Here is a 21,635-nt window from a genome sequence, read left to right as displayed (position 1 = left end):
ACACGATCGTCCCAGTTGCTGGATTATCCGTCAAGATGATCCCAGGCATGATCAGAAGCCTTGACTGACAGGAACATTTTATTAACTTTATGTTTAACGTAGACCGTGTGTAAGGATTAGTGAATTACATGCTGGCTTATGTAGTTGGGTCAGGAGGCAGTCAGCTCAGGTGATTTGTGATGGGACACAGATCACGTGAAACAGCTGCTGTGCTTCGTGAACAACGTGTGCACACCACATGGTAAGTATAAAGCTGACAATTAGTGAACCATGGGGAGGATGTCTACGATCTGCTCCAGGTTCTGCTTAGATGGTGAAAAAAACATCAAGTAATTCCCCAAATGTTTTGCTTTCTGCCAGCTTGTATGATGGCTGTTGCACTGTGAAAAGCTTTTTCATGTAGAATACAGCATACATATATCTGTCAACTGCTGCAGAGCAGAGTTAATGAATCCTGCTGTGAGTGATAATCAGTAACAGAGTATTAGGACTTAGTCATGATGACTGGACGGCCACTGCACCCACTTCCACAGGAGTCTACAAGTGGCGACTTCACAGATTTCTCTGTCATTGTCAAGTCCTCAGGGTGGAAACATGAGCACTTCTGTGACTCTCTCGTCAGGGCAGAGGATGCCTATGATTGGACTTGGCACATGGAAGAGTGCTCCAGGGCAGGTAAAGCAATAATCCCTCCCACAAGTTTTGTTAAATGATTTCATCCATGTTTCTGGATGAAAGTTTATTGTTTATTTATTGTGTGCAAATTTCAGGTGAGGCAGGCAGTGCTGGCAGCTTTAGACTGCGGGTACAGACACATTGACTGCGCAGCTGCTTATGGCAATGAGCAGGAGGTTGGAGAAGCTTTAGCTCTGTGGGTTGGTCCAGGGAAGGTGAGAAACAATCTCCCTATTCTCTCAATTTAGACAATTTCACCCCCAGTCATAGATTAAGCAGTCTCCCCTTAATGTCTAAGTCAGATCAGTTGTCATGCAGGTTTTCAGTCAATTTGAAACAATAAAGATACAACCATATACAACAAAATCTCAAAGTACATATAGTTGTTCCAGAAATCAGAAGCTGTCCATTTTTGGACAATGAAAAAATGTAAATATTTAAAGTAAATGAACTGATCACTGGATATCTGATAAGGTTTAGAGATAAAGATGTATGAAAGCTATTACATTTTGATTTGTTTGCAAATCAATGCCAAGTGATGAATAATAACTTCTGAGAAAAGGTTAATCCAGCAGGACAGTGTTGGGTTAAAGATTAACATTGGTAAAGGTTACTGTGGTGAGTGAAACTGCAATCAGGGTTTAAGGTTGTCCCAGTCTGCAAAGATCCAGGAAAATTTGGGTGTGTATTATCTAATCCAACTTTGAAATCAGTAATTCAGGTTTGGTGAAGGGGATTTCAACGCATCCCCTTCCAGTTATTTGCTGCTCTCTTAAATTCAGGCTCTACGCCGTGAAGATGTTTTTGTGACTTCCAAGCTCTGGAACACCAAGCATGACCCAGAGGATGTTGAAGAGGCATGCCGAACAAGTCTGTCTCACCTTGGTCTCTCCTACCTGGACCTTTACCTCATGCACTGGCCCATGGCCTTTCAGTGAGTGGCCATATGTTGAGTAACTTTATTTCTTTCGTCCGCAGCCGTTATGTAACATGAAATCAGCATGAAAAGTAAACCCTGTTTCATGTAATTAAACCTGTGCATGTTTTAGGCGGGGGAACGTGCTGATGCCTCGACGAGATGATGGAAGCATTTGTTACTCTGATACACACTACAGACATACTTGGATTGCCATGGAGAGCCTTGTAGATAAAGGTCTTGTCAAGGCTATAGGACTGTCCAACTTTAATGCCAAGCAGACTGACGACATCATCAGCATAGCCAGACACAAACCTGTCATGAACCAGGTACAACTATTCAAACAGGGAATTTTAAACCTAAAAATCATGTTCTTGCATGAATAGTATAATAATAATCTGTCATTGTGCCACAGGTGGAATGCCACCCTTATTTGTCTCAAACTGAGCTGCTGTCACATTGTCGGTCAGTGTAATGCCTGTTTAATAAAAACAAAACTCCTTTTCCCGGAGTATAGCCATAAAAATGTCAAACCTCTGTTTTAGGTCTATGGAAGTGTGTGTGACAGCCTATAGTCCCCTGGGAAGCGGGGATCGACCCTGGGCATCTCCTGATGAGCCGAGTCTGCTGGAGGATCCTCGACTGGGAGTCATTACCCAGAAATACCAGAAGTCTCCTGCTCAGGTAATCCTCAGGTATGACAGAAATTTTCCAAATGAAACAAACCAAAAGTGTTGATCTTTACCTGTTGTAAATGTAAAATACATTAAAAAAAATCTCAGGTGGCACATTCAGAGAGGAATCGTGTGCATCCCTAAAAGCGTGACACCATCCAGGATCCAGGAGAACTTGAAGGTGTTTGATTTTTCCTTATCACACGAGGACATGAAATTGATCGATTCCTTCAACCGAAGCATGCGTTTCATTGTTCCAACAGTTGAGGTGAGCCAGTAATTCTACGATTCCTCATAAAATTTCACAGCCTATGAAGCGTGACTTTGTAACAATGGTATGAAACCATAAGAGTTTGTTTTTTTTTTTTTTTTTAACCTTTTCAACAGAAAGATGGCAAACGAGTTTGGAGGGATGCACAACACCCTCATTTCCCCTTCCACGATCTGTACTGAGAATATGATGAAAGCAACATGCGTGCTGTGAAGATGACTCTCAATTACACTGGAAAAAACATACAATAAATGAAATATAAATCAAGTCTCTGTCCAGTGATTAATTTGATTAAAGTTAGACGTTTGAAACACCACTTAAAAAAAACAAGAAAAATCCATCAAGAGCTGCACTAAGTGACCAAAGATACAACTTTTAAATCCAGACATTACAAGGTGCTTTCTTGTTCAAGTGTTCAGCCTGTTGCACTTCTAGACACCATTCAACCAAAGCATTATGAAAAGACATTTTATGTCAAACTCCTTATTTTTAAAATGATCCCAGAGCAAATAGGTAAGTGTGTCAGTAAAAAAAATAAATAAATAAAAAGGCACAGTTCAGCTGAGATCTTGCAATGTAGTCTGACTAATAATTAAACAAGATCAAACAGACTCATTTTTGGTGAAACTTTATTTTCAACATAACCTTGACAAATTTGTAATACATTTTTATGCTACTGTTTATTTTTAAAAAAAAAAGGGGGAAAAAAAGTCATCAGCAATGTTTGTTCTCTTTCAAAGTCTAGCACAGAATCCCATCAATATAGCCATTCATGTTTGTGATATACTGAGAATGAGGCCACTCAAAAAGAAAATGTCAACCCTTTTGGGAGAAAAAACATTTTGCATCAGTCAGTCACATTTCCAACATCCCATTATCCCATCCACATCAAAGTCAGGGCAAACCAAGTGGCTACATGCTTTCTCCACGTGAATTAATACAAAAAGAACCAAGAAAAAAAAAAAAAAGAAAAAAAAAAGAGGAAAAAAAAAAAAAAACACATGAAAGAAGCACAAAGTCCTAAAAATGTGGAATCTGATGAGAATTTGTACAGGTGTGATCCCAGTACTGACCACTGTGGGGCAGCAGACATTTATCCATAAAGGTCATCATCATTATCTTCATTGAACACTGGACCACTGCCAGTGCCACCTGAGCCGTGACTTGGACCACTGCCGCCTGCAGCACTGGAGGGAAACCTGAAAGAAGAGAAAACAAGCCAATGATCTTTATCAGTTTTTTCCTTTTTTTTTTTTTTTTTTTTTTTTTTTTTTAAACCCAGAGAAGAGATAATTTAATGATTAAATTTTTAGTTGAAAAGTAATGACAATTTATATAATAAATCTGTCTTTTTAGGTCAAAGTCTTCTACTTGGAGGAGGGCCACATGTTCAAAGCTAATGTCCACAGATTCCAACACAAACACTGAACGCCAAGTGTACCTGAAGCTGCCAAAGCCACGGCTCTGCTGCAGTGTCTGAGCAAACATCTCATATTTGCGAATGTCATTGTCACTGACTGAGCGACGAGCAAATCGCATTGCTTCTTCAAAATGGTCCTTCCTGATCTCTGGCACAGGGTCATCTTCTTCTACCTCCTATGAAAAGTTTAAAGAGGAAAAAGAAAAAGAAAAAAAAAAAAAGACCACCATGAACATGACAGATGACAGACAAGAACTCACGCAGATGTGAAAAGATGGGCAGAACAAGTACAAACCATAGCTGATGGGTTGGTTTGTCTCTCCCTCTCTCTGCGGATTTCATTCTCAATGCTCTCTCTGATGGCCAGTTTACACGCCCTCTGGCAGATTTCTGTGAGATCAGCTCCAGAGAAGCCATTGGTCATCTTTGCCAGGAAGTCCAAATCCACATCCTTTCAAACAAAAGCACAATTAAGATTTAAGAGAGGAGGAATAAGGAGGGGAGGGGTGTTAATTCCACTTTGTGTATTGTTATTATGTTACAACCATTTTAAACCAGTTATAAATTTCTAAACAACATTAAAGTTTATGGGCTTTATTTAGGACTCCCTTTTACAGAACTACAGAAAAGACCTACAGTGCAAAGCAAATGCCACATAGGAACATCACGTAAACTTTCACTGAGATGTTAAGCTAAAGATCCTAAAGACATGTTGACTTAATAAAGACGTGAATGTTTTTTTTTTAAAAAAAAAGGCAAAAAAAAAGAAAAAAAGACAAATATGAATTCTGAGAATAAAATGTTTAGTTCTGAACAAACTACCCTGCAGACGGGACTGTTCAAGGCATTGATGTGTTTGTGGTGTAAAGAGTGAGAAATAATACTCACCTTACTGATGGGACTCTTGCGGAGATTAGCCTTCAGGATGCTGATCCTGCTCTTCTCGTCGGGCAGGGGGATATAAATGAGCTGATCAAGACGGCCAGGTCTCAGGATGGCAGGGTCGATGATGTCAGGTCTGTTTGTGGCGCCAATGATGAAGACGTTCTTCTTACTCGACATTCCATCCATTTCCGTCAGAATCTGGTTGATGACACGGTCAGCTGCTCCACCACCATCTCCCACATTGCCCCCACGAGCCTTGGCTATGGAGTCAAGCTCATCAAAGAAGAGGACACAGGGGGCAGCCTGACGAGCCTAAAAGCACAAGTCACAATATAGTTGGGGGGGGGAAGTATTTTTTTGTAAAAGTTTAAATCAACTCGAGACTTTTACAGAAGATTTGTAATGAATTCAAACTTAAGTCTTCTCTGCGTTAAACACCAGACACCTTAACAGGACTCTTACCTTGTCAAAGATCTCTCTGACATTGGCCTCAGATTCTCCAAACCACATCGTGAGCAGCTCCGGTCCTTTGATGGAGATGAAATTTGCCTGGCACTCATTGGCAATGGCTTTGGCCAGTAGGGTCTTACCGCAACCAGGGGGGCCATAGAAGAGCACACCCTTGGAAGGGGTCATGCCAAACTTGAGGAACTTGTCTGGGTGCTCCACAGGGTACTGCAATAACAGAGTGAGGAATATATCACCACAGAAAGATCAGCATTATCAATATCTGTATCAATGTGTTACCAAATATTTATGAGTTTCTTCCTCTTTTTTTTTGTACAAGGACACTTTAACTGCTAATTGATTATTGATGAGCCTGCTGTCATGTCTGGAATGAAACCACCTTAAAAAAAAAAACAAAAAGTACCATTTCATTGCATAATTTCCACCTCCTGCACCTTTAAGATGTATGCTTTGAGACCACTGGAAACTTTTTATATCATTACAACTTCAGTAATCTATATATATATATATATATATATATATATATATATATATATATATATAAATAAAAATATCTTGCTTTTTGAGGCAAATATAGTTATGATCTTAAAATATTAGTTTTAATGAACAGCTTTAATTTGATCTTTTTTCTCTCTTTTTTTTTTTCCCATATAAATCAAGTCTCACGCCTAATATTTTGACAGCATTTGGTTGCAGTTTCTGTTGTGCACACATCAAGGGTAGACTTACAACACTCGCTATTTTGGAATGAAAATGTGATTCCCACTAATATACCAATTAAGCCCGAAAGCCAAAAAGATGAAATGTGAAGACTAAAATGTTGCGCTGTAGAAATGGTAGTCAAACTGAATAATACATCAATGTATTTGAATCTCTTGATTTTACGTCGTTTGTGAAAAGCACTCGTATATTCGTTTTAACTTTTTTTTTTAAACTATCAAAATAATCTTGAGAAAAAAAAACAAAGAAAAAAAATAAAAGTTTTCCCAGAAATTGTCAATACCAAAAATATACTCCTCCTGCTTAACTAATGCCACACTTTAGGACCACTCTAAAGGAATCATCTCACTCATACCTGCACCAACTCCTGCAACTCTCTCTTAACATCTTCCAGACCTCCAATATCATCCCAGGTGATGTTGGGAACCTCAACAACCGTCTCCCTCAGTGCTGATGGGTTGCTCTGACTCAGAGCCCACTGCAAAACAGCAATACTAACATTAGTATCGACTCAGAAGGCCATTGCTAGTTCTATACCAATTTACTCTTACTGGATTTCAAAAGATCAAATTACAGGTTTACCTTGAAGTCATCCATGGTAACAGCAAGAGAATTCATGACTTCAGCATCAATGGTTTCATCCTCAAGGTCGATCAGATCCATCTTCTTCCTAATGGCCTGAAGAGCTGCCTCAGAGCAGAGAGCAGCCAGATCTGCACCCACGTGGCCATGGGTCTCATTGGCTACCTATATATATATAAAAAAAATAAAATAAAATAATATATATATGTGTGTGTGTGTGTGTGTGTGTGTGTGTGTGTGTGTGTGTGTGTGTGTGTGTGTGTGTGTGTGTGTGTGTGTATATATAAATATATTATATTTATATACACACACACACACACACACACACACACATTTTTTTTTTTTTATGTTTTAAACAAGCATGGTTAAGTGTGGCAATTACATTAGTAAAGAAAAAGAGGGACATAAATGAAGCGGCAAATGCAGTTATGAAAGCCGCTCCAAGAGAAATTATGTGCACAAACCTGTTCCAGGTCAACATCGTCAGCCAGTTTCATGTTCTTGGTGTGAATCTGGAGAATCTCCAACCTGCCAGTCGCATCTGGGATTCCAATGTCAACCTCCCTATCAAAACGTCCTGAAGTGGTGAGGGGTGAAAACACAAAGTAGTGTCAATGAGTCATACAAACAGCCATTAACAATGTGCACCAGACATATCAAGACAATTTAGAGAAAAAAAGAAAAACACTGCACCTAAATGTCAACTTAACAAAAAATCTAAACATCAGCCAGATCCTAACACCTATCTTTACTGGAGTAAAGACACGTAGGATTGAGACACAAGAAAGAATACTTGAGACTACGGTGTAATGACAACTGTTGACCAAGGATCAGGATCAGCATTTGAGAACTGCAAGATGCATTTTAAAAAAAATCTGACTACTTCTAACAGTTTTTACAATCATATCTTTTAGGAGCACAGACTACAGAAATGTCAGACACTGACCTAGTATGGACTCTAGTAGATAACTACAAAACAAGTTACATTTCCAAAAAACTGCTATTTTTAATTCTGTACTAAAGGTTGTGACAAATCCCTTCTTACAAGGTTCTAAAGTGCAAAAAAATGTGTCAAGTGAGACTGACTTTCACTTGGGCACACCATTACGTCTAAGCTTTCCCAGATTTAGGTTGAAGACTTATCTTGTAGGATATCTATGTATTCTGCATTTATTCCCTAATTACCGAGCTCAGGATAATGACACCATGATAACAAGCCAACTAAAAGAAAAGAGCAGGGTTTTCTCTGAATGGCTTTTATTAGTTATTGAACATGATGTCAGTTCGAAATAGCAAGCCATGTTTTTTAAACATCTGGTACGACAAAGAAAAGGGGGAATTGCAGAATAGCAGAAAACACAAGTTCCAGTTCAAGAAGATGATCGTCATGAAAAAGATTGGATTAGGCATAACTATGGGGGGAGGCAATTTGCACAGCCACATTAATTAAAGCGTAGTGCCATTTACCTCAGTGAAGCAGAAATTCTTTTAAATAATGCTCTTTTTCTACTTAAAAAACAAAAAAAAAACAAAAAAAAAAACAAAGGGGGCATTTTCATATACTCCAGTCTTGTTCACAATAATCTAAATAACCAACGCATATGGGGGCGTGTCATGTCTTCTTTTTTTTTTTCGCTTGGGTGCATCAGCAACAAAAAAAGTCATGTTTTATATATTCTAAAAAAAAAAAATTTTTTTTAAATTGGGAAACCACAACATTTGCTATGGTTACATGATTTTTTTCCCCTTAAAATCAAATTAGGGTTTACATCGACAGTGTTTCTGAATTAAGGTTCACATCGATACACATCATTACCCAATTCTGCTTTAGATTGGTCTGTTTCGAAGTGTTCTGATTGGACAGAGAGCAAACATGACGTACCGTCTTCTACTTTAATTAAACAAAGTCCACTTCCAGCTTCTTGTCTTTGATCGTAACATGGAAAACTATAAAAAAAAATAAAAAAAAACATACCAGTTTTGCCTTTACTTTTTTTTTTTTTATAATTTTGAAGTACCACTCAACATGAGCATACTTCTTCCATTTCTTCAGCCGTTGTGGAGGAGAAGGAAGATAGACTACTGATGACCGAAGGCAGAATGTGTCCTTGGGACTGGACAAGGTAACGAGCATGTGCAGAATGATCAAAAATTAATTTAGAGTGGAATTACCATTTACATGACAGGGGAATTTATTATTTCAGATTTAAAAATGTGAATAAACCAACCACTTACTACAGACTTAAGTTCAATTCTGTATTGTCTTTTTTAATTCGGAATTAGGTGTTTATGTGGTCATTTTTCATCAGTTTAAAGCAGATTTAACTTCTATTATGAAATAATACTCATGTAAATGTGGTCATTTAGTTCTTAGTAATGTCAAGGGTGTTTTTTTTATTCAGTTTAATTTACATTTACATAATGGTTAGTTAAAAATTATGCTTAAACTTTTGGAGAGCTAACTATAAATGTAAACTTCTAATAATCACTCAGATTTTTAAACAAGACACACAGAGGCTTCATGAAATGAAGCGTGTGAACCTCAAAAACAAATCAAACATGCTTTAAGAAGATCATTTACCAAATCTCCTGAGAGCTGGGTCAATGCTATTGGGTCTGTTGGTAGCAGCCATGACGATGACATGAGCCCTTTGTTTCAGACCATCCATAAGAGTCAGCAGCTGAGAAACAATACGCCTCTCCACCTCTCCATGAGTCTGAAAAGCATGACACTCATTTTCTTTCACAATCCACATATTAGATTTAACTCTATACTTCTGTGTTTTAATTCATTTGGAAAAATACATGTATGCATATGCTTTTGTATGTAATTAGAATGCCTAGGAGGAATAGTTGCATCAAGCTGCTGCAGGCTAATGTGGATTTGTACTAAAAGACTTAAGTTGTAGACAGCCATCCTTAATAACAGCAGTTATTAAGGATAAAATCTGGTGTTTCTTATAAAAAGTCTAGGTTTTGGCAGGTATTGATTTAAAAACGTTCAGAATATTTAAAAAGTCACTGTACTGTTAATTTATTAAGACTTTCATTTCACTCACCTTCTCTCTCTTTGGAGCAATAGCATCCAGTTCATCAATAAATATGATGGCAGGAGCATTCTTCTCTGCCTCCTCAAAGGCCTTTCTCAGATTACTTTCACTCTCTCCTGCCAGCTTGCTCATTATCTCAGGGCCTGAAATTTAGAGGTGAATATTTTCATTCAAGAGGAAACTTTACACATGCAACTCATCAAAATCTTAACAGCAAATAAAAGTCAGTAGTATTAGGAATTAACAACAAAGCTGACCCAAGTAAAGATAAAAATGTAAATGTGTGTTCACACCATTAATAAGGAAGAAAAAGGCTCCAGTTTCATTGGCCACAGCCCTGGCAATCAAAGTTTTTCCAGTTCCAGGGGGTCCATAGAGAAGGATTCCACGTGGGGGCTAAATAAAAAGCAAAATGTTTTTAAGATAAATTTAAAAAAGAACATACAACACAGAGAATTTTATAGAATGAAATTCATACCCCAGGTCAGAACTATATAAAATATAACAAACATTACACAAACTGGAAGAAAAACAAAAGCATTAATTAAATATGTAACTTCAGTTCAGTTTCAATTCTGAGAAATGACTACATGTCATAACAAAAAAACCCAAAAAAAAAACAGCACAAGACTCCATAACATCTGGCTAAAACTGGCCAGTACTGCTTGCTGGTCATTACTACACAAGTATGATTACAGGACAAGCTTTCTAAAAATTATAGGCCAGAGTAATTTTTCCAAACCTTCTCATTAAGCAAGTTTACTTTAAAAAAATTAACAAAGGAAGCAAAAACCTGAACTGCACATCAAGCAGGAGGCTCACCTTGACTCCTATGGCCTTAAACAGTGCAGGGTGTCTGAGAGGCAGCTCCACCATTTCTTTGATCTGAGCCAACTGCTTTCTCACTCCTCCAATGTCATCATAGCCCACCTCATTCAGAGACTCTTCCTCATCCTGTATGTTCAAACCAAGAGATTTAGAATTCCTCATTGCTTATTTCGGTAAATGTGAATCTACACATTTTGTCTATACACGATACTTGCCTCTCTCCGGATTGGCTCACCCTCACAGTGAATGACTGTGTCAGGAGCAACAATGCAGTAAGGGGAAGGATCAGTCTCTACCACCTTAAACTCCACAGCACGCATGCCTCCTCTCACCAAGAAAATGTCACCTTTACAAGTTTAAAACAAATCACAAAAAAACATCACACACTTATTACTCCAGTACTATTATACTGACTTGCACTAAAACAGACTGCAAATACAAATCACTATCATCCAGACACTGGCACTGACCTTTGCGGATTGGGCGGTAAGCCTCTAGGAAGTATGGCTTCAGGTAGACCTCAAACAGGTTGCCAGTAATTCCTTCTACTGTGTCATCTATTGGGAGGACATGAATCCTCTTTCCGTACTTCACATCAGGACATGGCTGGATGCTGAGTGAAATATTAATTCAAACATTATTCATCAACTGAATGGACGGATGGAAGAAAGTAGGACAACAATGCGTTTTTGCCCCACCTGATGACATCACCTAGGCGGACCCTCAGATTGTTGCGGACAACCCTGTTCATGCGAACCTTTTCGTCAGAACATGTATCATCAGAGAGCACAATACACACAGTCTCCCGCCTCTTTTTCCCTTTCATCAGCACTGTGTCTCCACGAAAGAGCTGCAGCTCGTCCATCTTGGTCTTAAGACAAAAAAATATATATGTACAATAATATTGAGTTATTAACAATCACTGACTCTTTGGCAAGTTTTGAATTTGCTGCTACAGCAATAACCACTAACTTCTAAATGTTTACCTGAGAAAGGGAGACCACGCTGTTATCTTCATTGATGGATTCATCAACAACCAGTCTGTTGGGTCTGTTCTTTTGCTTCAGAATTGCAGTAGCTAGATCATCATTTTTGGAACTATAACGAAAAACAGGACAATGACGAACAAGACCATTATAATTAATCTTTTCACTGTCAAAGATTCATGCAGCTTAAACAATTAAAAGCAAGCATGAGTTAGGAGGAGAATGTGACCTGCACACACTGAATACAACCACGTGTCTAAATTACACTTTTTAAGCACTTAAATAAAAATGTAACCTTTATTTCTGGATCCAATCATCTATGACCATTGTACTGCACAATGCTTAGGACTATGGCACTAAAGCCATCTTGCAGAAGCAGAGTTATTCCGAGATAAGGTGACTACCATCCGACAAGTCTCCAGATCAATTTTCTGTGCGTATCTACTGTCAACTGCACAACAAGCAGTAGTTAAATATAATAAACATTTAAATACTTCGTTCCAAACTTTAAATATATTCAAACACATGACTAATTGTTTCCCCAAAATGAGTTTGCCATCAGTACTTAGCATCTAGCATACCATCAGCTAAAATTACAATATTTTAAGAGGACTGTTGTTCCGTTTGTCTTTATTTGAGCAATGCTGCACTAAAATTTAGGTTTACTTTAGCGTCTCCACACCTGCATATGTCCCAATTTCACATACTGTGCTTGTGAACGCTAATAAACATTTTCATTAAGGTTTTGTTTATTAGCGTCGTCAAAAAAAATTAATGGAAATTGCTTTACTAATTGTTGCTTTAAAAGAGACTTTTGTAAATAACGTGTACAATTATCAAATGATTCGGGAAAACTCAATGTTTTTAGTGATTTCCTTTTCATGTTGACAGCATGCTAACATTAGCCTTGAGCTAACCGGCTGGTGAAACAGAGAAGCCAGATGACACAGCAAAAGGATCTGTGTGGAAAAACTTTGCTAGCTTGCTAGGTTTTTCTTTTGAGGTTTTGCGCTATAACTGCAGCTTGGCTTTTCAAACATCACACTAACGGTTTGATACATAAAAAGGCGAAATGCTATTTCATTTTTTTAGGCTAAGAACAAATACCTTCCATGTAGAATGACGACCATGAGTTGTCAGACCCATTAGCCTGCATTGGAAGAGTAGAGTAGCCGTAGACAACCATAACACCGCCGACCTTTTTCCTTCGTAAAACCGCTAACCTGTTGCCACGTATTGTCGAAAGATCCACTGTATTTTTAAGGTTTTGATGTCGATGTTTAAAGCAAACGAAGAACTAATGTGTAGGCCGATTTTTCTGTGAGATGGTGGATGGCTTTGGCCTTGACACTCATGTCAAGCTAACGTTAGCATTCAGACACGACAGCGATGACTGCGCTTTGTCAAGTCACTGTCTTACATCTAGTTAACATTGTTAAGCGGACAACATCAACTGTATGATGACAACATTTATTTATTAATTTAATATGATTTGATGAAACTGCTAATCGTTATCCAACTGCGGGACATAAATGCGGAGGTTGAAATAGCTGACCCCATTAGCTCTATTGCTAGCAAACTCGGTAATGTATTAGCATTTGAGCTAACTTAATAAACTAATGGATTCCAAACAAATGTTGGACATTTAAAGAGTAATGGTTTATGTCCACTGTCGTAAAAAATAATACATTTTATTAAAATAAAGTTCTACTTACTCCCCTCCCGAAGCCATGGTCGTCGACCTGTACTGATAGTAATAAATAAAGAAATTCTAGCTAAATGTTTAAAGAAGCTTAACCGGTTTTCGTTACACTACGTTCTCTGCGATAGCACACGAAAGAGCAGCAGTTTCCTTCCCTTCTTTACTGTTATACCATGAGCTCGATGAAAGCTTAGTTCTGATTGGCTGTCTGTTGTTCGTCAAACCGGAGAGCCAATCAAAAATATAAGGTCTGTCGTCACCGAAGGCATTGTGGAAGTTTAGCCAGTAACAAATGAAAGGGGAGGTCATACTTTTTTAAACTTTTTTTTTTATTGGCCTTTTATCAAAATCCAATCAACCAATTAACGTTCACCGCGTTGATACTACGGAAACGTAAAATATGAAATTGATCTTGGACCGTGTAGTACCCCTGCTAATATACTCGTGTACTGAAAGTATACTGATATGTTCTCTCTTTGTAAAAAAAAAAAAAAAAAAAAAAAAAAGAAAAGAAAAAAGTGTAGTACCCCTGCTTCTATAATTTGTCCACAGAGGGTTGAAATTTCTGTTTAATATTAGGCAAGTGTAAGCAAATAATTCCAAATTTATCCAAACAACATTCCAAATACATAAGTTTGATTTAAAAAATCAGTTCCAAAAAGTGTTTTCTGTAATTCGTTTTTTACTTTTATTCATTTTATATCTTTTTACAGAGTAACAGTTTCCATCACTGAAAAGGTCAAAATAGTCCACCGTCCCTGCAGGCCAAAATATACCATCACAGTTTTCCAGAAATCTTTCATACGTAAACTGCATGTCAGTAACCACCTACAGTGTTCATTCTCAGTTTCAAACAGCACTTAGCTTTATTTTACTGTCCCCGTTGCTACAAGTTTACTGAGGTTATAGGTTTCATTTCAAAGGCCAGAGATGACAGTCCTATTTATTAAAGAACGGGGTTTTCATATTTTGTCTTCAGGCTGACAAGACAGGACAAAGTTTCTGTATTCTGAGGCGCAGTTCTGTGGAATCCCACAAAGGGCCCCACTGACACTCTTGTACATATAAAGGAAGAGTCCTGCAACATAAAAAAAAAAAACATGTCAAAGTTGAGAACAAGGGTAACACCATAGTATAATAAAAAGCATGTTTAAAACAAGAATGTGATTTAAGCTAGTAAATGCCCAAATTTAATAACACTTTCAAATCTATCTTAAAACAAAGTGTATTCCAATTGTCTTGAAAAAATGCATCATTGAAAATGCATCAGAAAGCATTTCAAATCCATTGCAAATACACACTTATCAGTTTTAAGTTTACTAAAATACACTTAAGCTCAAATAATTTTGCACAAATTATTATATTACTATCATTATTATTAATGTAAAACCTTTAAAACTGGCGAAACCATTTTTTCTAGAACCTGTCATATCGTCATCTCAGTAAACTGAATATGTAGTGCTTTAGAAAGGTTGTAATGCAACTGCTAAACATTCACTGTGAAAGTGCAGTGCACAGTAAGCTTTTACCCAAATCCCACAAGTTTAGCTGCATTCATGCAAATAAAACTTATCCATTAAATGTTCACACTACATATGCAATACACCATATTTTACAAAAATTATAAAAAAGCCAGAAAGTGTAGTGTCTTACTCAACTAAGGATTGTGTGGGGAGGCTCCAGGTCTTTTCCCAACAAGCTGTTGCCTCGTGGCTCCTTCCAAGCCTCCACAGCACTTGACCACACCACATATTTGCAACCACACTCTCTGAAATAAAATACATAACATGTCATGTCCTCATGGACCAAACAAAGTTTATACTGAGCTCCTGAGCCACGTACATGTTACATACATTTTGTGACAAAAGAAAAAAAACAACAACAACAGAAAAATGGATGCTGTGTAAGAATAAAACCAAGTCTTGTCCACACACACATTATTCTTAGTAAAGCTTAGTTGTTTATATATTTTGGCATTCTCTCGATATTCAGTTGCAGTGGAAACAGCATTGCAGACACTTACTTTTGCAGGCTGATTGTTAATTATTTGTCATTTTGTTTCCTTTCTTTACTTGTCACACCTTAATGTGCATATCTCAGCATGCAGCCAAACCTTTGCTTCCTGTTCACAGCAGGTATATGTAACCATCTGTGTGATACAAATTTTGAGGTGTGAGGTACTTTGATTATTTTCAAAATACCACAGTTCTTTTTTGCAAAGCTGTTTTTCACATTAAAAACTGTTCAAAAATATTAATGAATGTGACAATTATGCCTCATGTCCATTCAAATTATTGTAGCCAACAGAGGCCCCAGTACATACTTTTTATTAACATGCATTCTGCAGGTAATTCAATTAAAAGTTAAAAGCTTTGATGCACCAATTAACACCCAGTATTACAATGTGTTCCAAGTGTCTTGAGTTATCATATGATCAATACTCGGTAACTTGCTCTTCATGCAAAGTAATGGGTCACACGATTAACTGTCAACAGAGCCAGAGGATACTAAAACTTCTGCTGATGTTTCTCAAAAATCACAAATGCATTCAGTTATCTGAACAATGTATTAACATTCAGATATGAGCCTGTTTAGATTTCGCCTGAGATGGATTTTTTTTTACTGCCTTTTTTTTTTTTAATTTTGAAAACAGACTTGTAGAACGGACAGAAGAGAAAAGTAAAAGGACAGTGAAATAGTTGATTCATGATGTTACAGAGCTTTGTATCAGTGCATCACTGCTGACTACACACTTGCTGAAAGTCAGAAAATGCAGTTTTCAATGTAAGAATCTTAAGGGAAACAGGGCTGACATTGCTATACTAAATTATGTTATATATCTTTAAGCTTAGCTGCGTGCTCACTGAAGTTACATCTGTGGTGTAATTACCTGGGAGGACCTGCAGGCTGAGCTGGAGGTCTCTGAGCGCCTCACTCAAGTGATCCATCTGTGCAAAGCTGATGCCCCGACCAGCTAATGACAGTCCCTTCAGTTTTTGAAGGATACACAGATCTATTTCCCACTTGACATCCATATCTGCACTAATTATTTGTGGCTGGAAACCTGTAATTGACATAATGAATAAAGTTATAGAAGCTGAAATTACAGAGAAAATAGGTTCTCTCCAACAGCAAAATCATAATAATAATAAAAATACTCACCTCTTTTTTTAAAGTACACCTTCAACAGCAGATTTAAACACCTATAATGAACAATATCATGTTGTATGTTTGTTTGCAAAAAAAAAACAACAAAAAAAACACAATGGCAGAAGTAAAACCCAGTTAAGCTACCTTGTGTAGTGGCTAACAGCTTGTTTCCAGTCCTTAAGGTAAGAGCAACAGTGACCCTGGAGGAGGTAGGCAGCTGCAACCCAGAGCAGCATCCTCACCATATTATCAGCTTCTTCCTTCACATCCATGCTACTAGCCACACCACTCTCTTCTGGCTCTTCCAGCACCACTCTCTCTGGCAGCAGCTCCAGTGTTGTGCTGATAACTTCACTGCAGAGTGCGACACAGTCTGCAGGTCGCTGGGCCATAAGCAGCGCAGCTCCAGCTTCAAGGTAAATCCTAGGTAACTTGGGGAGGGTGGAGACCTCAGCATCTATCTGAAACGACATTGTAGACAAGTAGACTGACATTTTCAGAAAGTAGCCATATCGAGAGATAAAAGAACATGGCTTCAAAGCAATATATTAAACTCAATTTTCTTTATTTCACTGTTTTCACTCTTACTCTGTGTTCATCTTCTGAGTGAAGAACAGCAGCCAGCAGGTCCAGGAAATGTTCAACACCCTCTGGTGCTCTACAGATACAAGACACAGACTCATTCATCATCTATAGTTAAATTTATGTCTCCTGTTCTCATGTATATTATAACACTCCATGCTGCTTTTCTCACCTGCCATGGATCACACACTTGCTGGCTAGACTGTAAAGGATACTATAGGCAGATGGGACTGCGAGCAGAGTGTTTAATGATTGGCTGGGGAGGAACAGGGATGGTGAGAGGAGATGGATACCAGCCACAGCAGGTTCTGTAGTAGAAGGCAACAACAAAGTCTGTGGGGGGAAAAAGTAGTTTCATGTTTCAGTATACAAGCTTGCACAAAACTAAATATGTGTCAGTCAGCAATTTAACTGTAAATATACAAAAGACTATGTATTTAACCCTAAAATGATATACATACATACATACACTAGACAACATTCTTAGACTGGTTTGCCTACAGCATTATCTTGTGTCTTTGTGAATGTATTTGCTGTTAAGTGATATGTATGTATTTTACTCACCGAATGCAGTATACGAAGTGCTTGCATCTCAGCCTGTATGTTTTCCAGCTGGCCGTAGATGAGAGTGCTCTGATAGAGAGCACATAAGCATTGGGAATCTGTTTCCAAAGCCTTTCTGTAACATTGTAGAGCCATTTGATGGCAGCTCTGTAGAAAAATGCAAACATACACATACTTACTTTATGCAGAATAATCTTGTATCTTACGATACAAGTACTATGAATGTACCATCTGAGCAAAACAGGAGCCTGAGAGGAAGTGTGTGTATGCTACAAGACGTCTGGGCGCTGGCATGGTGGAAGCGGCCTGCAGACGGGACAGTGCTTCTGAACTGCAACCCTCATTCAGCCTCTCTGCACCTTATTCAAACATATATAACAGAGCAAAAACAGGGCAGGGGTTATTACTCCTTATGTGCATATATCAAACAAGACCGTTAAAGTCATATAAACAGATTGTAGACTAAACTACTGACAAGAAAAAAAGATATTAACTTAACCAACTATTTCTCCGGATTTTAATCCATCTCTTTTTAAACTCAGTGTATATAAATATTCATATGCATACCATAAAATATTGTTTTGACATCAGATTTTTTTCTCATCTGTTTTTGTAATAATAAGATGGGCCTTAAGAAAAGAAAGTGCTTATTTTAGATTACAGCAAGATGATATGTCGTATACAAAGTCCAGCGAAGAAGCCAAGACATTAGGTTTCACTTTCATTTTAAATAATAAAAAAATTACAGTCAGTCTTTTAAAATATATATTAAGAATAACTATAAATGTCACTGACCTTGGGTAATGACTGTGCAGATCTGCAATAATTCCACAAGCCTTCTTGGGTCCATCATCAGTCTTGGAAGGTTATAAAACTTTCCCTTTGCCTCATCTCTACAACTATCTCCAGATCCACCAGTTAGGGACTCAAACAGAGGGAAGATCTCCTCCTGCATGACAGAAAAAATGCTTTATTTTTATATACACAATAAAAATAAAGTAGACCAGCATCATAAGACAAAACACAAACAGGACTGGACACTTTTGATTCAGTTTTCTTGAGTGCCTATCTGTCATAAATTGCTATCAAGAGAAGTTTAATGAGTAGCAAATGCTTTCTGCAGAATGATGATGAGTCTTAATGTGAAGCAAGAATTAAAAAATGAACCTTTCATTAGGTAACTGTATATAGTTTACAACGGAATTAATCTGCAATTTAACAAACCTATTACATGCCATAATCCAGAACAGTGTTTTTTTTCCCCATACTAAAGGAAACCCAACTAGATTAAAGACTAAATACCGTGGTTGCTTTAGCACACAGAGTAAGGGAAACATATTTTTAAAACAAAAACCTACCTGAAATTCCTTTATAGTTTTCTGCCGGCAGGTGGCCAACCATATTGCCCACTGTAGATAGACAAGGTAGAGTACAAAAGGATGCAATGGTGTATTTCCCACGGATTTGAGTATTGTTCTCCAATATACAAGTGGGTCTGAAGCATCAGCATCATCTCTTGCCACATACAGAACTGCAAGGAAGCAAGGCAAGCTGTAAAAAGAGTTTATATGTGTTGCCTAAACCATTTTTTCCCAGGCAGATGCCAACCTCTCTTTGTGGCTTGTGTGATGAGTAGCTCAGCTTCCTTGAACTGAGACTGAGAAATAAAGCACACGCAGGTATTGAAGACCACTGAAAGCTCCAGCTTTGCATGATGTGCATGAAAAGGGATGCCTGCAAAAGTTGACACAAAAACAGAGGGAAACAGCGTTAGACTAAACTATGTGTATATTGAGAAATTAGGGCTTTCTATCATACATGTAGATTGAAATGTAAGGAGCACCTTGTATTTTCTCTAATAGCTTGTGAAACTCAGAGGCACATCTTCTCACATTGGTGTGAATTTGGTCTCGGCTCGAAGCACATTGCCCTTGTTGTTTCTGAAGTGAATAAAAACAAATTCATGATGTGAACAGGATGCAACATTCAATATAGTCGTGCTAGATTTACTTGAATATTTGCATTAAATGCCGATTTAATTAACATTTATTTGCAAATAATTTGGAATATTTACATCTATAATCGCTTTAAATGTAACACAGTAATATAGCTCGCAGTATTTAACAAAAATGTAATTTACATTTAATTAAAAATACAATTAATTAAAATGTAATGTATTCTACAAGTCGTGACAAAATGTATGTGTGTAATATATATATATATATATATATATATATATATATATATATATATAAACATTGTGCAAACCTATAAAGTAGCAGGTAATGAAAAGGTGACGAGCTAAGTGCTGAATAAACAAAACACTTTAACGTTACCTACCATTACATCGTTAACCAACTCGTTATTTTCCTGTGTCCACTGTTCTTGCAAAGTCAGAGGCTGATTCATTTTGTCAGACATTATATCCCTGTCTCGTGCAAAGTTGACAGAATTTGTTTGATTTTCCCTCGTTGATGAAGGACGAGCTAACACAGGAAGCAAACATTAGCGGATGTGTCGCAGCGGGGCTCGGCTGCCCACATGTGGACAGATAACGCAACTGCACATGCAGTCACTATCTGCCCAGCAGATGGTGCTGTAAGAGAGCTGCATTTAGTTGAATTTCTAGAAATTTCAGTAACTGGATTCTAAAAACATGCCACAAAGGTAAGAATTGCCACTCTGCATATGGCAAATAAATATAGGTAAGTGCATTGACAGAACAAGTTCAGCTTGATTTTGATATTATGGAAGTCAACCATTTAAGAGTATTAAGCTGCTCCGTTATGCTGCCACAGTCTCATCCATTCACATGACTATACACATATATTGGTTTAAAGTAAACTCAATCCTAAGCCAAGCCTTAATGATATTATTTATTATTGCTGAGTCATCCCTGAGACTGCCAGGACAGCCATTTTTTAGATGCCACCCCCAAGGTGACTCCCTCTTCTCTCACCCAGTTCTACTCTTCTCACATCGCCTTTATAATATCTTACGTATTCCCAGAAAATTCAACACAACCCCCAACTCTTGTTTATTTCAATGTTTGAAATTACTGAGCAGTTTAATCTACCACTCGTGAAAAAAAATGTGGAGCTCCTGACACTTCTGTATACACTCCCTGCCCCTGCATGGGTAAGCACAAGATACCATTCTGTTGGGACAAGTTTCACTCTTTAGCTATATTTTCCTTCATATCGATCTTGTTGTTTTCCACTTTTAAATCTGTCTCTCAGCAGATGCCTTTCCAGTCATCCCATCAAGGACAAGGTCTGAAGGAGTCTCCTTTCCCTCCCCTTCTATGATTACCTGTGCCAAACTGCCATAGTTTTATTAAATGTTTTGTCATGATTATGTCAACCAATTCTATGGGTGACATCATGATAAATCTGATGCATAATGGCAAGTGGCCCGTCAATCTCTGAGGGTCCAACTCTGTTCCATCTTGAGCTACTGAAATAGATTTATTTTCAACTAAAACTCTGATGCATATTTATATCCTCAATCAGCTCTATGAGATGTATTGCAAAACCGGTAATAAAGGTGTGTTTATGAAAACATGACTAAACTGTCATTGGTTGCACTTGTAAGATTTTTTAGCAGATTTAGACAAATACAACTGAGTTACTGGAGGGCCTGTCAAGGGTTTATGGGTTACACAGTAACACTGTACTGAAAAACACTTTTGTTCACTGTGACAAAGAAAGGCTGATAAAGAAACATGATTGTGTGTGAATTCCCCTGTTCTTTGTCATGGGAATCATGTATTCAGAATTCTGTATACTTCTTAAAGTATAGAGCAAACTCATTCACCCTGTATTTGAACAATCAATAGATGCTGGTTGTGCTCTTCAGACCAGGCCCTCTTTTCAGAGCAGACATCCTTTCACATCAGCAGAGGTGGCTGACATTTTTTTCTTTGTTAATGCTGTATCATTGTCGCACATCCTTATGCACATCCACTGTTAAGTTGCAGTTAATACTGCAGCTGGTTTGGTTCCTAAATGATGGTGCAACCCAAATATATAGTAATTAATTATTCCCACCCACACAACAAAACAGAAAAAAGTATAAAACAAAACCTGCTGTTTCTTTGTGTGTGTGTGTGTGTGTGTGTGTGTGTGTGTGTGCGTGTTTGCGAGTATGTAGTAAGAGTTGT

At 37.7% G+C, this 21,635-nt stretch overlaps 3 protein-coding genes across 3 annotated transcripts; 1 reads left to right on the top strand and 2 right to left on the bottom strand.

Annotated features, from left to right (window-relative positions):
* Positions 1-594: 594 nt before the first annotated feature.
* akr1a1a (aldo-keto reductase family 1, member A1a (aldehyde reductase)) lies at positions 595-2,718 on the top strand (the record flags this gene model as incomplete). The annotated part of the gene is made up of 8 exons (XM_079251853.1): positions 595-675; positions 771-890; positions 1,458-1,609; positions 1,725-1,920; positions 2,007-2,056; positions 2,137-2,286; positions 2,374-2,533; positions 2,653-2,718. The coding sequence occupies 8 exons, from the start codon at positions 595-597 to the stop codon at positions 2,716-2,718; spliced, it is 975 nt and encodes a 324-aa protein (XP_079107979.1).
* A 430-nt stretch (positions 2,719-3,148) lies between these two features.
* vcp (valosin containing protein) lies at positions 3,149-13,331 on the bottom strand. Its single transcript, XM_079252148.1, has 17 exons — positions 13,191-13,331; positions 11,476-11,587; positions 11,188-11,360; positions 10,960-11,102; positions 10,705-10,835; positions 10,484-10,615; positions 9,955-10,057; positions 9,671-9,804; positions 9,193-9,328; positions 7,076-7,188; positions 6,612-6,776; positions 6,385-6,507; positions 5,304-5,516; positions 4,845-5,153; positions 4,252-4,407; positions 3,978-4,132; positions 3,149-3,735 (listed from the first exon to the last, which is right to left on the bottom strand). The coding sequence occupies exons 1-17, from the start codon at positions 13,205-13,207 to the stop codon at positions 3,630-3,632; spliced, it is 2,421 nt and encodes an 806-aa protein (XP_079108274.1). The 5' UTR covers positions 13,208-13,331; the 3' UTR covers positions 3,149-3,629.
* A 782-nt stretch (positions 13,332-14,113) lies between these two features.
* fancg (FA complementation group G) lies at positions 14,114-19,937 on the bottom strand. Its single transcript, XM_079251520.1, has 14 exons — positions 19,814-19,937; positions 19,317-19,413; positions 19,082-19,207; positions 18,832-19,004; positions 18,269-18,422; positions 17,702-17,832; positions 17,474-17,620; positions 17,082-17,242; positions 16,916-16,985; positions 16,472-16,788; positions 16,340-16,380; positions 16,068-16,241; positions 14,831-14,945; positions 14,114-14,255 (listed from the first exon to the last, which is right to left on the bottom strand). The coding sequence occupies exons 1-14, from the start codon at positions 19,892-19,894 to the stop codon at positions 14,153-14,155; spliced, it is 1,890 nt and encodes a 629-aa protein (XP_079107646.1). The 5' UTR covers positions 19,895-19,937; the 3' UTR covers positions 14,114-14,152.
* Between the last annotated feature and the right edge of the window lie 1,698 nt (positions 19,938-21,635).

Source organism: Telmatherina bonti (assembly GCF_933228915.1).
Source record: "Telmatherina bonti genome assembly, chromosome: 13".
Lineage (NCBI taxonomy): Eukaryota > Metazoa > Chordata > Actinopteri > Atheriniformes > Telmatherinidae > Telmatherina > Telmatherina bonti.
The sequence above is the reverse complement of the archived record's forward strand: the minus strand, read 5'-3'. Positions and strand labels throughout refer to the sequence as shown.

Excerpts from the sequence above, each read along its gene's own strand:
- vcp (XM_079252148.1), bottom strand. Across the intron at positions 11,361-11,475 it reads GCGTGGTCTCCCTTTCTCAG|ACCAAGATGGACGAGCTGCA; the intron begins GTAAACATTTAG and ends TTTTGTCTTAAG. Across the intron at positions 4,408-4,844 it reads GCAAGAGTCCCATCAGTAAG|GATGTGGATTTGGACTTCCT; the intron begins GTGAGTATTATT and ends TTTGTTTGAAAG.
- fancg (XM_079251520.1), bottom strand. The coding sequence starts at position 19,894 with ATGTCTGACAAAATGAATCAGCCTCTGACTTTGCAAGAACAGTGGACA. Across the intron at positions 18,423-18,831 it reads AAACTATAAAGGAATTTCAG|GAGGAGATCTTCCCTCTGTT; the intron begins GTAGGTTTTTGT and ends TCTGTCATGCAG. Across the intron at positions 16,789-16,915 it reads ACTCAGAAGATGAACACAGA|ATAGATGCTGAGGTCTCCAC; the intron begins GTAAGAGTGAAA and ends ATGTCGTTTCAG.